At 33.8% G+C, this 14,225-nt stretch overlaps 1 protein-coding gene and 1 long non-coding RNA gene across 2 annotated transcripts; both read left to right on the top strand.

The window, feature by feature from the left end:
• Positions 1-3,903: 3,903 nt before the first annotated feature.
• Positions 3,904-4,494, top strand: LOC145094232 (uncharacterized). The gene is made up of 3 exons (XR_013703230.1): positions 3,904-3,978; positions 4,063-4,253; positions 4,352-4,494. It is a non-coding gene; the product is annotated as an uncharacterized LOC145094232 (long non-coding RNA).
• A 2,882-nt stretch (positions 4,495-7,376) lies between these two features.
• Positions 7,377-11,860, top strand: EMB976 (Tetratricopeptide repeat (TPR)-like superfamily protein). The gene is made up of 9 exons (XM_079029019.1): positions 7,377-7,559; positions 7,721-8,363; positions 8,430-9,840; positions 9,925-10,215; positions 10,306-10,410; positions 10,488-10,575; positions 10,662-10,783; positions 10,871-10,935; positions 11,021-11,860. Exons 2-9 carry the CDS (start codon positions 7,836-7,838, stop codon positions 11,609-11,611), a joined length of 3,201 nt encoding a protein of 1,066 aa, XP_078885145.1. The 5' UTR covers positions 7,377-7,559; positions 7,721-7,835; the 3' UTR covers positions 11,612-11,860.
• The last annotated feature ends 2,365 nt before the right edge of the window (positions 11,861-14,225 follow it).

Raw genomic sequence — 14,225 nt, forward strand, 5'->3', positions numbered from 1 at the left:
AATTCGAAAGTTAACTTTGTAATTTTTTGGGCTAAAAAGATGCCGCCTCCGCAAAAAAGACTTTTATTATAGAGGATATATCTTTTACTTTCATTTTGACTTTGAAATTTTTTAAATTTAGTCCCCACTGTAATTGAAAACAACAAACAAGCCCCCAAATTTAAAAATATTTATCAAATAGGCAAGAACCGCACCAAGAACGCTACATTTTTGATGTCGTTTGTGTGCGGTTTCTTCCTGAGCGAGGAACTCTCTGCACCTTCTCTCCTCCGATGATTGGCCAACGACCAAATTTTTTTTTTAATTCAAACGAAATAAGACATTATTATTTTAGTGTGCAAGGGGCTAAGTCATTCATTCAAGGACCGAAGCTTTCATCTGAATTCCCAAAACCTAACAGTCAAAATTTTAACTATATATAATATTTATTTTTACCAATTCACAACCATATAAATACTCATCTGTTCTTACTATAAAATCACACGGTCTTCTATCTTTTTCCTCTCTGTTATATTCATTTAAACAGCAAAAATGAATGCCAACAACCCCAAAATCCGGTCGGAGGATGCAAATCAAAGAAATGCACATTCGATTGATAATTTCTTGTTACGCATTACTGAAGATTTCGTAGAGAAATAGGGGTTGGGATAACTACCCTACTAAACACCAACTAACTTCAAAGTTTTAAGAATCTGCGAATAATGTTTCGAATATGAACGAGGTGTACAACAACCTAAAAACTCAAAGGAGAAGCGGTCAAAGTGATGGAAAAAATCTTTAAGAGGCCTATCATTTGTATTGCGAGGACACTGGAAAACCATTCACGTTTAATGACTATTGGAAATTAGTGTTATCGCATAGTCTAAATGGAAAGAATTCAAAGCCAAACTACTTAGAGGATGAGGAAAAAGAACAAAAACGACGTCAGGTGGATACACAACTTTTTCCGATGTTCGTGTCGGGTTAGATTTAAATGATGATGATGCGTTCGAGTTAAAAGAAATTGTACACCCGATGGGTAATGTTGTGACCTCAGGTCACCTTCCATTAGTTGTGAGAGTTTACAATTCCTTCTCAGCTTATTCAACCTGGAGACAACAAACAACTCGTAAGCCAATCGGCCAGGAGGGGGTCCCGGACCAACGCTTCGATGATAAAATCATAAACGATCTTAAGAATCTATACTACGAGTCGAAATGAGATTTAATATGATGTGTATATAGTTACATACCTTGTAGAGTGATTCTCGTCACCTAATTATAGTGAATGTTAGGAAGTTGTGACCTCTTCATGTACCGAGCAAGTTTGCCATCTTATCGTATTAATGGTCATATGCCCCAAAGGTACACTTTTATGTAGTTACTAGTAGTTTAGCATTTGTTTATTGTTGGTCAAAGGATCCATCAATCATGCATCATAATACGAGTTGTTTTCTTTGATTCCCAATGTACTATGATATTGTTGTGACATTATCTCGTATCTAAGTCGTTATTTTATGTCGTCTGGTACTTGTGCATAGTTCGGTATGCACAAGATTCGGTGTATGCCTGGTCCAATAGATATCTGGTTCAGTACATATTTATTTTGGTCTTCTAGAAGTAAGAATTCAAACTTAAAAGCCTTGCTAAGTAGTCGTTAGCCAGATAAGAATAGACACCTAAATTAAATTCTGACGTGACGGTTCGGCGTCCTCTAGCATTCATCATTGCCTATAACTTTCTCCTCAATTCTTTTCCATTTAAGGGTCTACAGTGAATAACTACCACCTTGTCTGTTTCATAAATGTAGCGTTCATTGATCCCCTATAAATACCCTTCTTGTTTGGTTATTTTTCGTCACTGGCTATGATCATTTTCAAATTACTCTTTGCTCTCCCTTCTTCGTTTTTGCTTCTTCCTTTCACTCCCTCACGGCTAGCAAACAAATTTCAAGTATTCACACCATGAAATTCAAACTTAGTCCTAAGAACCTCTCTGATATCATGAAAAATATCATATTGATCCTGATTTCAATCTGCGTTTTCCCAAGACTGGGGATGCCATTGTTGACACTCCAGGAGATTTTGTTGGTGTATACCGGTTTTCTTTAAATCAGGGGTTACGATTGCCGAAATTTGACTTCTTGATGACAGATATGGATTACTATAATCTGCACATCGCTTAGATTACTCCCAATGGTTTTCGAAAAATCACATCATGACAAAACTGCTACTAGTATTTCTTTTGGACTTAATTACTGTATTTTCATTTGTATTTGTGTATGACAAGTTGAAGTTATTGGATGACATGGCAGAATTGATCAGTTCAACGCAGCAGTGTTCCCTGTTGTTGGAAATTGTGGCGTATTGTCATCAATCAAAGCGAAGCCAATGCAAGAATTTGTTGCATTTGTAGGGTTAAACGCAACACCCAGTCAAAGAAGTTTTATGAAGCCATAATCTTCTATTTCGATAATTTTTTTGTTCTATTAAACGCTAGATTATTGTTGCTAGTGTTTTACTGTTTGGCCATCAGGTAAAACATAATAACTGCATCTCTAAAATGATACACATGTTCTACTTTGTCTTGGTATCATTTCACAAATTAGTGACTTATGACGCTTTAAGATGCTTTTGTGTTTACATGTAGTACTTGTTGGTTCATCCATCATCAAACATTACATTGCTTTACATATTTCCACTATACATACATATGTATCTGAAACCTTCCGAGGCTACATATATTTGATGGAGCTATTGAAGTGGATGTTGAGTACAAATAAATACTATTTCTTTTTGTTACAACATTGTAATTTCAACTTTTCCTTATAAGGACACTGCATCATGAAAATTCTATGCATTTATAGCGTTATACTTTTAATCTTTTTTTAGGACAACAAACTTTCAAAAAATCTATCCAGTCTACTTTGCTTTTATATCTTGATGACATCACTATAATTGGGTAGATTTTTTCAACTATAGTAATAGGAATAAATGAAAGTACATTGGTATTACTTGCTTTTAAACCAATATTGATATATAATATTCCTGTTTCAGAAGTAAAGCTTGTGAAAGTTTGCATACGAGATCCTTTATCTAGAATGAAAATCTACAGATAAAAATCAATGTTGGGCATGTAGTTTTTTTTCTGAGATTTTTTATTTTTTCGTTCAAGTAGGTGACAAAGAAGCTGTTAAAACAAGTTATTATTGATACATAAAGCAATCACTACATATAGAAACTATGCCCAACTGTATGTTTTTCACCTAATTATACATACAGTTCTCAACCTGATTTTGTATCAATTTTTCAATAAAGAACTTGTTTCCTTTTCAGACCATGAAGCCTTTGATTGATCATCCTGTTACATGTAAGTTTTTAAAGTTACTTGGCTTTACATATAAAGAACGTGAAGGCCTTTTGGTTGTTTCTTTAAATGACATATTTGGTTGCAAATTTTTTTTCTTTTTCCCACCCCTGGTTTATCCTAATATACAACTCTATAAATATAGATATTTATAATCATATATTATATTATTAGTTATTTTATTTTTCTTCATAAGTCATTTTTAGTGTCATATTACTTTTTTTTATAAGATCAGAGTTTGTATGTTTGATGCTTGTATAATTAGTATTTAATATCATAAATAACATTTCTATTGCTTTATAAGAAAATCTCTAAAGGATGTTTCGGTCATTTAAAATAACTTTCACTTCGATTCTTTAAATAGATTTGCAAAATAACACAAAACATCAAATGAACGGAATCAGAATCCTTTCCATTTCCTCGTCAAGCATACACATGACAGATTCCAATTCCTTTGACAAATTCCATTCATTTCAAAAATATTATTTGAACCACATGTTCCCTTACATTACTCTGAGATTAATTGCTATTCTTTTTTGCACTTCCTTTGACAAGTTCCATTCATTAGTCTGCAACAAGAAAAGGTTCTGAAAACCAAATAAAAAACTTTTGGTGGAGAGTCAAAAGTGTTAGGGTACATTTTTTATTTCCATTGTATGTCAAATACCTTGCTTTATCCACTGATTACAAGCTGACAAAGCCTGGAAACAATATGCAGGTGTACAGAAATATCCTTCTGTTCCTAAAACCTGTGCTTATTTATTAAAAAGACACTGAATATTGCATGGAAAACACCATGGTGGGGCCCTTGGTGGGTTAATAATGTTATTTTGTCAGTTGTTTTATTTGTTTAAAACATGTACTTTTTATTCAGCAAGTTGGGACATCAAGGAAGGGAAGTGCCACATGGTGAGTGGATTAATAATCAATTCTCTTTTTTGAACAAAAATATTTTATTTGAGAATTTTGTGAAAAAAAACTTCATTTTTTTTATTTTTTTTTTGTAGGAACCACTTCATTCAGCTTGAACAAGCATCTTATTGTTGTTACCTTTTAGGTAAAATAGTTGTATTGTAAGAAAGTATGGATTTCATCTCATTCTTTCTTGTGATCTGTACAAGAAATGACATTACTTTAATAGGTAATTTGGTTTTACGGTTAGTACTTAATAGATAATTCTCATTATCGAATATCAGTGATTCTGTAACAATCTATGAATGATTTCATTCTTTTAAGAATAATATTATTATATTTTTGGTCCATAAGTAAATGCCAATTGTTTCTTCCATACTGTAATAAATGTAATTTGTGTGATATTATCTTTCATGCAATAATGCATCTCATATGTGGGACAAACTTGGCCATCACCCTTTCCCCTAAAAATGATTCTCCCAAAATTGGGCTGATTGGGAGGTAAAGAAAGGCAACAAATTCCAATTTTACCCTCAGCCTCTTCACATTCAACAAATAGAAACAGCTCCATCGACCCTCCCATAAGTCATTTTTAATGTCATTACTTGTTCTAAATGGTTATGAATTCCTTTCCATTTTCTTTCAACCATACTCATGATGGATTTCAATTCCTTTGACAAATTCTATTCATTACTCTGCAACAAGAAAAGGTTTTAGAAACTAAATAAAGAACTTATGATAGAGAAAAGTAAAAAAAAAGAGGCCCCCGAGCATGCTTTTACCCTAACTCTATAAATCCCCTCATTTTTTTTTGTTATGGTTATTGTTAAAAGGTACAACTTTAGTTCCATTGAATCTCAAAGAAGGTTGTTGGGTTATTTGCCTTCATAGAAACGATACGCAGGTGTACAGGTATCTATAGTTACGAGTCTATGACCCTGTTTGTGTATTTCCAGAAATACCCCTCTGTTCCTAAAACTTGTGTTTATTTGTTATCTTCAGAAAAAGATGAAGTTGTATTGCATTTAGCCCCAAAAGAATGTTTCGACAACCAAATGTTAAGGTATAGATTAATAATCTGTAAGTTTTTATTTTACTTCATTAGTATATTGTATGAAAGTTACACACAGTTGTAAGAGTTTAAATTTTATCATTTTAAAATTATTTATTTATTTGCCCCTATAGCCAGATTTTGTCTCAACATGGTTCTTTTATTTTCTAACCATCACCCTTTTCTTCTACCAAAACCAGATGATGTTTGTTGCTACAATATTGATGAGAAACATAAATTAGGATTTAAAGAAATAAAGAACAAGGAATTGATTAAAATCTTAACACTATCAAATCCTTTACTTATTCTTCCTTCTATCCTGACTGACTTAAGCTATTTTCCTGTTTTACCCTTTATTGGGTCTTCTAGACAAAACATATTGGACTCTTTCTTTAATGGTATTTGGGTCAATCAATCAATTCTCAATTAGTATCATTAGTCATGCCATAAAAAAATATTGTCCTCAAGACTTGAAACAAGAATGACTAGATGCATCTTGAAGAAGGAAGAAAATTCCAACTTGTGCTTTTTTTTTTCAACTCTACCAAAATTAAATATTTTCTTATCTTATGTGGAACTTATTCCTTTTCCTACAAATGTTGTTGGTGGAAGTCTTCTTGAAATTATGTTCTTTCCCTAAAGTGTGTAAAAAACTCTAAGGTCTCAAATTTGTTAAAATGCCAATTGTTTCACTATTATTTTGTTCTAATACTGCCCAATCCATGCTTATTTTAGTTATATATATATATACACACACACATTATGATAATATTGTATTTAAAAAGAGAAGCTTGTTTAATGCTGCATTGATGCTCAATTAGGTGTGTGATTATTGCAGTATGAGAGAAAAAGAGAAGCTTGTTTAGTGTTGTACTTTCAACCTTTTCTTATCAAGAAAATGTATGTCAAAAAATTTACCCATTTATAGCCTAGTACTTTTAGCTATTTTCTTATCAGGTCCTTATACTTTTAGATGACTATAGCATTTTACTTTCATCTTTGAAAACTACTCCCAATTATAGCACTGTACTTCCAATTTTTTTTTTCTTATTGTGACATTATATTTTGAGTGTAGAATGTTGTAATAAGAGTAAAGGAAAGTAGGATTCTATATATAATAAGAAATCACTAAAAGTTCATTGCTTGGTGTAAACCCTAGAATAAATCTTCAGGTCCTCTCTCTCTCTCTCTCTATAGTTAGTTTTTATAGTTTGTTCATTATAGCATCGTGCTTCCATTTCATTCTGTGACAACAATGTAATTTCAAATTTTTACGTATAAGGGCATTACAGTATGAAAATTCTATGCAGATTTTTTCAAGTTTAATGCTATATAATAGGATGCTGTTATACACAAATCAGTAAAAGTAGATTGATGTTTCTTGCATTTAAACCAATATTGATGTATGCTATTCCTCTTATTTTAGAAGTAAAGTGTGTGGATGTTCATGAGATGAAGTATACATACATCCAATGATGAAAACAAATTTCTATTTTATATCCCAACCAAAAAGGTGGAAGGTCGGATGAGAACTGACTCTTGATCTTTCTGTCTGAGTAAAAGACGAAAATGCCCTCCTCATCATTTGAAATTTTTTTTGATTTTGTTGATTTTAAAATCAGTTAGTATTTTGTCAAAGCATAAGATTTGAGAAACCTATGTTTGATTGCATGTGTACATACTTCATGTATTATTTTTCAAGATTTTAAGTACATTTTATCAATGTCAAACACGCCCTTTAACTAATTTAAGAAGTGAGAATTGATTCAATGTCATATAGCACTTGTTATGTGAAAAAAAAATCATTATACAAGCTTGTAAATGGAACACTTGCAATTTAGTTATCACAAACTGTATTAATAGCAAAAAGTAAAAAAAAAATAAATAAATAAAATAAAAAAAGAGTAAAAATGTATATTTAAAAAAATTATTAAAAATAAAAATAAAAATAGATAGTTTTAGAAAAATATGAAAATTTGAAACTACATCTAATAAAAACTACCGATAAATAGAATTTTAAAAAACAATTGGTAGATCAAAAACTCTTGTTAGTTGTTTCCTCTAATGATTTCATTAAGAGGATACCGTTAGATTCAAAGCTTTTGATTGATTTTAGTTTCGCTTTCTTAATCGGATAGAGGGACCATTTGCACCATTCGTACACCGGCTGCCCTCGCCTTCCAAGTTCTCATCGGCACCTCCACCACCGACGACTCCAGAATCTGCTTTTCTTCGGTCGCAATCGCAACTAGGTATATTGATTTTTCCTTTCTTATAGTTTCTCTATACGAGGCCTAACCTTCTAATCAGTATTCTTCTTGTTGTAAGCTTGATTTAAGGGCTAGTGCTTTAATCGTTAATTGTTCTGCAACAATTTCATTTATACAAGTTTGTTTTGACAATCTCTAATTAGGTGGTCCGCCTTGTGTTAAACTGCGTAATATCGCTGAATCGTTTAGATGCTAGTTTCATTACTAGATGTTGAAACACCCATACCCATGCGCCTGAGGTGCTGTTGAACATCATCCATGGAAGCTTTAAAGTCTTCGTTCCTAAACCCAATACAGTTAAATCCTCAGCCTTCAAATTATCCCGTGCAGCTTAATTCCTCATCCATTATCTCATGCTCGGTCTCACTAGACCCATGGTCTCTGAGCGATGGAAACAACAAACCCAAACCCAAATCAAAAAACCCTAAAAACCCTCTTTCAGACGACAATGCCCGACGCATTATCAAAGGGAAAGCCCGTTATTTAAGCGCGTTGAGGCGCAACCAGGGTTCAAAAGCCCTCACACCCAAATGGATCAAGAGGTCCCCTGAGCAGATGATTCAATATCTGGAAGACGATAGGAACGGCCATCTCTATGGTCGGCATGTGGTGGCAGCCATTCAACGTGTGCGCAGCCTTTCAGGATTGCCAGATGGCTCTTACGACATGAGGCAAGTCATGGCTTCTTTTGTTACTAAGCTCACTTTTAGAGAGATGTGTACTGTGTTGAAAGAGCAAAGGAGCTGGAGACAAGTCAGAGACTTTCTTGCTTGGATGAAATTACAGGTATTATATAAAGGACTCTTATGTTTTCTGTTTTTTATATGATGATAATGTTGCATTAATTTGCAGTTAACTTACCGACCTAGTGTTATTGTGTATACGCTTGTGCTTCGAGCTTATGGACAAGCTGGAAAAATAAAGCTTGCGGAAGAAACATTCTTGGAAATGCTTGAAAGTGGGTGTGAGCCAGATGAGGTTGCTTGTGGAACTATGTTGTGTGCATATGCTAAATGGGGACGCCACAAGGCCATGTTGTCATTCTACTCTGCTGTTCAAGAAAGGGGTATCCTCCTCTCTGTTGCAGTTTACAATTTCATGCTTTCGTCTTTGCAGAAGAAATCTTTTCACCAAAGTGTCTCACAGATTTGGGGACAGATGATAGCAACTGGTGTTTCCCCCAATCATTTTACATATACAGTTGTTATCAACTCCTTGGTGAAAATCGGTCTCACTGATGAAGCTTTCAGGAGTTTTAAGGAGATGAAGGCTATGGGATTTGTACCTGAGGAGGCTACTTATAGCCTTCTTATTACATTAACTTCTAAAAAGGAGAAGGAAAAGGAAAAGGGTATCCAAGATGAAGCTTTAAGACTCTATCAAGACATGAGACAGCAGAAATTAGTCCCTAGTAACTTCACGTGTGCTTCGCTTCTATCCCTGTATTACAGAAGTGGAAATTACTCTAAAGCTCTATCTCTCTTCTCAGAAATGGAAAGATATAAAGTGGTAGCAGATGAAGTGATATATGGTTTGCTTATTAGGATATATGGTAAGCTTGGTCTTTATGAGGATGCCATGAAAACATTTGAAGAGATTGAGAAGTTGGGTCTGTTAAGTGAGGATAAAACATATATAACAATGGCACAAGTCCATCTGAATGCTGGGAATTGTGAAAAAGCACTGGATGTAATGGAACAGATGAGATCTAAAAAGGTGAATTTTTCGAGGTTTGCCAATATTGTTTTGTTGCAATGCTACATTATGAAGAAGGATGTAGAAGCTGCTGAAGTTACATTACAGTCTCTTTCAGAGACAGGTTTTCCGGATTGTTCTTCTTGCAACAGCATGCTGACTTTGTATATGAAACTTGGACTTACTGAGAAGGCGAAAGACTTCATCACCCAGATACGACAAAGACAAGTAAAATTTGATAAGGTGCTTCTTAAAGCAGTTGTGAAGGTATATTGCAAAGAAAACATGGCAAGTGATGCTGAGCAAATGATACAAGAGCTTACCAAAAACGGTTTGTTTGAAGATGATGATGACAGGTTCATTCAAACCATTTCAATGGCTATATGTGGAGAGTTTACAAGACTTGAAGAAGCTGATTCAGATTCCTTAGACCCAATGGTGTTTGAGCTGTTGCTGACTCTTTGTGAAACTGCAAGTAAGAAGGAAGAAACACTACTCAAGCTGCTGTTGAAAACTGGTAATGGCTTGTTCGCAGCCAGTCAACTGGTTAACAATCTCATCAGAGAAGGTGACATATATATATGTTTTAATTAATAATTACTAAAAATTAGTAAGTTTGAGCTTGACATGTGTGTTTGTTTCTGAGATGTAGGTCTGACGTGGAAAGCAGAAACTGTATTTGAGCTGTTACTGAAGCTGGGTTGCAAGCCAGAGATTTCTACGTGCTCATCTATGATATATTTATATGGGAAGCAAAATCAAATGGAGAGAGCCAAAGCAGTAGTTGCAGCAGAAAAACGTTTGTACAGTTGTATGATTGATGTGTACGCCAAATCTGGAAAAGTGGATGAGGCATACTTGTTTTACCAAGAGGAAAATAAAAAAGGTGATGATATTGGTGATGTTGCAATCAGCATGCTTGTGAATGCTTTGGCAAGTTGTGGTAAGAATCAGAAAATGTTACCCAATTAATTTCAGGATTTACTAACTATACATGATGATGATGATGATGATGATGATGATGATGATTCAGGAAAGCATCGTGAGGCAGGGAATGTGATTAATGATTGTTTGTTTAAGAAGATGGAGCTTGATACAGTGGCATACAATACCTTCATAAAAGCCATGCTAGATGCTGGTTTGGTTTGCTTCCTTTTATTTATTTATTTTTTTTGTCTTTTGAATAAAAGTGATGACATTTTCTTAACTGTGCAGGTAGATTGAAATTTGCTAGCAGCATCTATGAGAGAATGCGTGCAAATGGTGTTGCACCATCGATTCAAACAATCAACACCATGATTACGTACGTATATTATATGGAGTTGTCAACATTTATGAGAATTAGGAATAAAAAGAGTGGTATTAATAAACAGAGTATTTATTTGACAGTGTGCATGGGCGTAGTCGTGATCTGGATAAAGCTATAGAGATGTTCAACAGTGCTGGAAGAGAGGGTGTGGCTCTGGATGAGAAAGCCTACACCAACTTGATATGTTACTATGGGAAGGCTGGTATAAAATACACTCACACTGCTTCTGGATTTTCAAAGTAAAAAACAAACCATTTCCTTCTCTTCTAAGTGAGTTGCCATTTTGTAGGTAGAACTGGTGAAGCATCTATCCTGTTTAAACAAATGCAGAAAGAGGGAATAAAACCCGGGAAGGTACAATTATATAATTAAAATGGAATCAGAATATATATAAATATAATTTGTATTGATTATTGAATGAATATATCTAAACTTGTAGGTGAGCTACAATATTATGATGAATGTGTATGGGAGTGGGGGTGGGGAATTCTACAAAGAAGCGGAAGAGTTATTTAGGGAGATGCAAAGAGACGGGTGGTCGCCCGACTCATATACGTATCTTGCCCTTGTTCGAGCTTATGCAGCTGCCCACAAGTATATGGAAGCAGAGGAAGCCATTGCTACTTTCATGGACAAACAAACATCATCATCATGTGCTCCTCATTATAACGTATTACTCTCTGCATATGCAAAAGCAGGATTGGTGGGGGAAGCGGAGAGGCTTTTTGATCAGCTGCTACTCGTCACAGGATCTCAACCTGATGTTGGGTGTTATGGAACCATGTTTAGATTGTACTTGGACTATGGATATGTGGAAAAAGGCATTTCTTTGTTTGAAACCATTACTGCTACTGCTGGTGTAAAACAAGACAGGTTCATCATGAGTGCAGCTGTGCATTTCTACAGGTCAGCAGGCTTGGTAGTAAAGGCTCAAGCTGTTTTGAGTCGCATCAATAGTTTGGGCATCCCTTTTCTCAACAATCTTCAAATTGGATCCAAGACAGATTCATTGATTGATTTGAATTTGTAATTGTAAAATGTAAAATGTAAATTGTAATGCAGTTTCTTCACGTGTTTTTTTTTTTTTTTTGTAAAACTGTACGGCTCGTTAATAAGCATCATCAAGAAGAAGATATATAGATAGAATTAGAAAGTAGCATGATTTTCTTATATCCTAGTTATTATTTGTTGTTAAAATGGTGTATTGTAACAGGGTTGTTCAAAAGGTTTGAATTTTGAGATTTTGGTCAAAATCAGATTGATCGAATTAGGTTCCGGACTTGCTTCATGTTTGTGTGTGTGTGTGTGTCTCCTTCACGTAATGTTGTTGATTCTGTGATTAATAAAAAGTACAAGTGTTTGATAAGAAATTATTGCCTTTTCTTCTACTATCTAATCCCAACATGTTTTACCTATTTAATGTCTCATATGTATAGAGTATTAGGGTATGGGTGCTCAAGATGAGAGTGTTTGAAGGCGTTTGTTGGGATCATGATTAGATCAATTCGAAACGAATGACCCTTGAGCAATGTTGATCAGTTAAATATGTTAACAAAAGAAAAAAAAAAGTAGAAGGTTTATAACGAATTCATTATGGAGAAATTATGGGTTGGTAAAAAGTAGCAAATTAGCCCTAGTGTGGCAAGATCATTAATGATGTCCAAAAACCACACCCCGCATTCAAGGAGTGAGGAGTCTTCTCGGTCACCAAAGCAAACCCCCACATTCACCAAAGTTAAAAGCTTTTTATTCTCAAAGTAGGTTTTTGAGCCTTGAGTATTTAAATAAAAGACAGAAGGATATTTGATTTCTTTATATTTTAATTTAGATTTAGATGGGTGTTATATATAGTAAGAAGTATTAAATTCGATGAATTGAGTAATTTCGAACTCATTTGCTATCAAAATAAGTAATTTTTAATCGTCTTTAAAATAAACCACGTTTAAATCGACTTATCAATATGTTTGTATCGTATTTTAAATTATATAAATATCAATATGCATGTTGTTTGCTTATTTTAAATTATAAATAATTAATATTTTAAATATGACCATAAAATCTATACTTTGAATTTTGTAAATAGTAATATAATTAAAACGAGTTTAGAAGTCTATAAACATTTTAATACATTTTGAGAAGATATTTAATATATTACTCTATTATAAATATAAATAACCTAAACCGACATGTGTTTATGTATTTTAATTAAATCGTATCATATTTTAGGAGTTAGATAAGTGAACTTATTCTATTAATTTCACCAACAAATAAACACTAGTCCCCTTCCCCTACTCTAATAAAAGAGTACCATTTACGCCACGTGACATTTGCTCAGCACCTCCAAAACTTATTTCCCTCTCATTTCCTTTCAACTGCAATTACTATACTACCCTTTTATGGCTTCAAATTAGTCAACCTTATAATCTGCATAAAGATATTCATAACGAATCCCGTTAAATTTGCAACAAATTGATTGACTAACTATCATCTGCATAAAGATACCTAATTTTGCTTTCGTATTTTGAAAATCAAATCACACAATCTTATTTGCTCATCGGTTTAACCTATTGACTCCTTTATGTACGCTTAAATTTTCTCTGCAGGTGAAACTTAATCCCAATATATCTTCTTAATTTTTCAAAACATTGATCGTGCAAATCAGGGACGGAATCGAAAGATCACACACATCTTCTTCCTTTTTCTCTCTCGAACACCTGGACCCGGAGTTCTTGGTCTGTGTTCTGTTGCTCCTAATTTGATTTGATTTATTATTGCAGGTTTCTAAGTAATTTGAAGAGTTTGGTCCCGATGACATCAAATCGTCATTGAAACAAACAAATTTCAAGGTCACAATTTTTCCTTCATTCTCGCTACCTTATCGCAGCCCTATCTCCCTCTTTCTCAAATTCTGATTTCTTCTCCACGTTAAATTGCAGGAGGTAGGCAGCGGTTCGGTTATATTGTCATCTTGGGATTATGGTATCATCAATTGGTTTAACAAGGTACGAATGTTAACGATGATGGATTCACTTTCAGAATTTTTGGTTCACGAATTCTTCTTATTGAGGTTCTTAATTCATGGTATTCAATTTTATTTTTTCTATTCTATCTTTCTGATCATTATAAGGTCTTTCTACTGAAAATTTGCTCCTTATTTGTTTGAATTCTTGGGTAAAGTTTAGGGACAAACTCTGATTTAACCTAATTTCTCTCCAAGAGACATCTTCATGACTTTTTCAAAATAAATGAGAATTTTTGTATGGAAGCATAATAGAATCTGTTGTATTCTCCTTTGCCCTCCACTAATTACTGATGAAATCATTTCTCTAACACCTGAGACTGGTTCCCCTTGTCAGCAAACCCATGAACAAGGTAATCTATCTCATTCTTTCATATTCTTTTTGAAAAAAAAAAAAACAATTCCAATCCTTGATTGGATGGAATGGAATTATGAAGGATTGGAATAAACAAGGTAATGAAAAAAGGGTTCGTATTTAATGAGGGATAAATTATTTTCTAGACTGAATAAACCTTCTGAATAAAAGTAAATGACTATTTTATCCTTCAATTTTGACAAACTATTTTCACAATGTTCATCAGTTTTTGACATGAGAGGAGTCGGGAGGATAATAGAAGAAGAGGAA

The sequence above is a fragment of the Lactuca serriola genome, chromosome 3 (assembly GCF_051521515.1).
Source record: "Lactuca serriola cultivar US96UC23 chromosome 3, Lser_US96UC23_V15, whole genome shotgun sequence".
Taxonomy (NCBI): domain Eukaryota; kingdom Viridiplantae; phylum Streptophyta; class Magnoliopsida; order Asterales; family Asteraceae; genus Lactuca; species Lactuca serriola.

What these genes read in the sequence shown, in the direction of transcription:
- EMB976 (XM_079029019.1), top strand. Translation starts at nt 7,836, where the DNA reads ATGGAAGCTTTAAAGTCTTCGTTCCTAAACCCAATACAGTTAAATCCT. An exon ending in ACAATCAACACCATGATTAC is followed by an intron (nt 10,576 to 10,661) that starts GTACGTATATTA and finishes TTTATTTGACAG; the next exon opens with TGTGCATGGGCGTAGTCGTG. An exon ending in AGGGAATAAAACCCGGGAAG is followed by an intron (nt 10,936 to 11,020) that starts GTACAATTATAT and finishes CTAAACTTGTAG; the next exon opens with GTGAGCTACAATATTATGAT.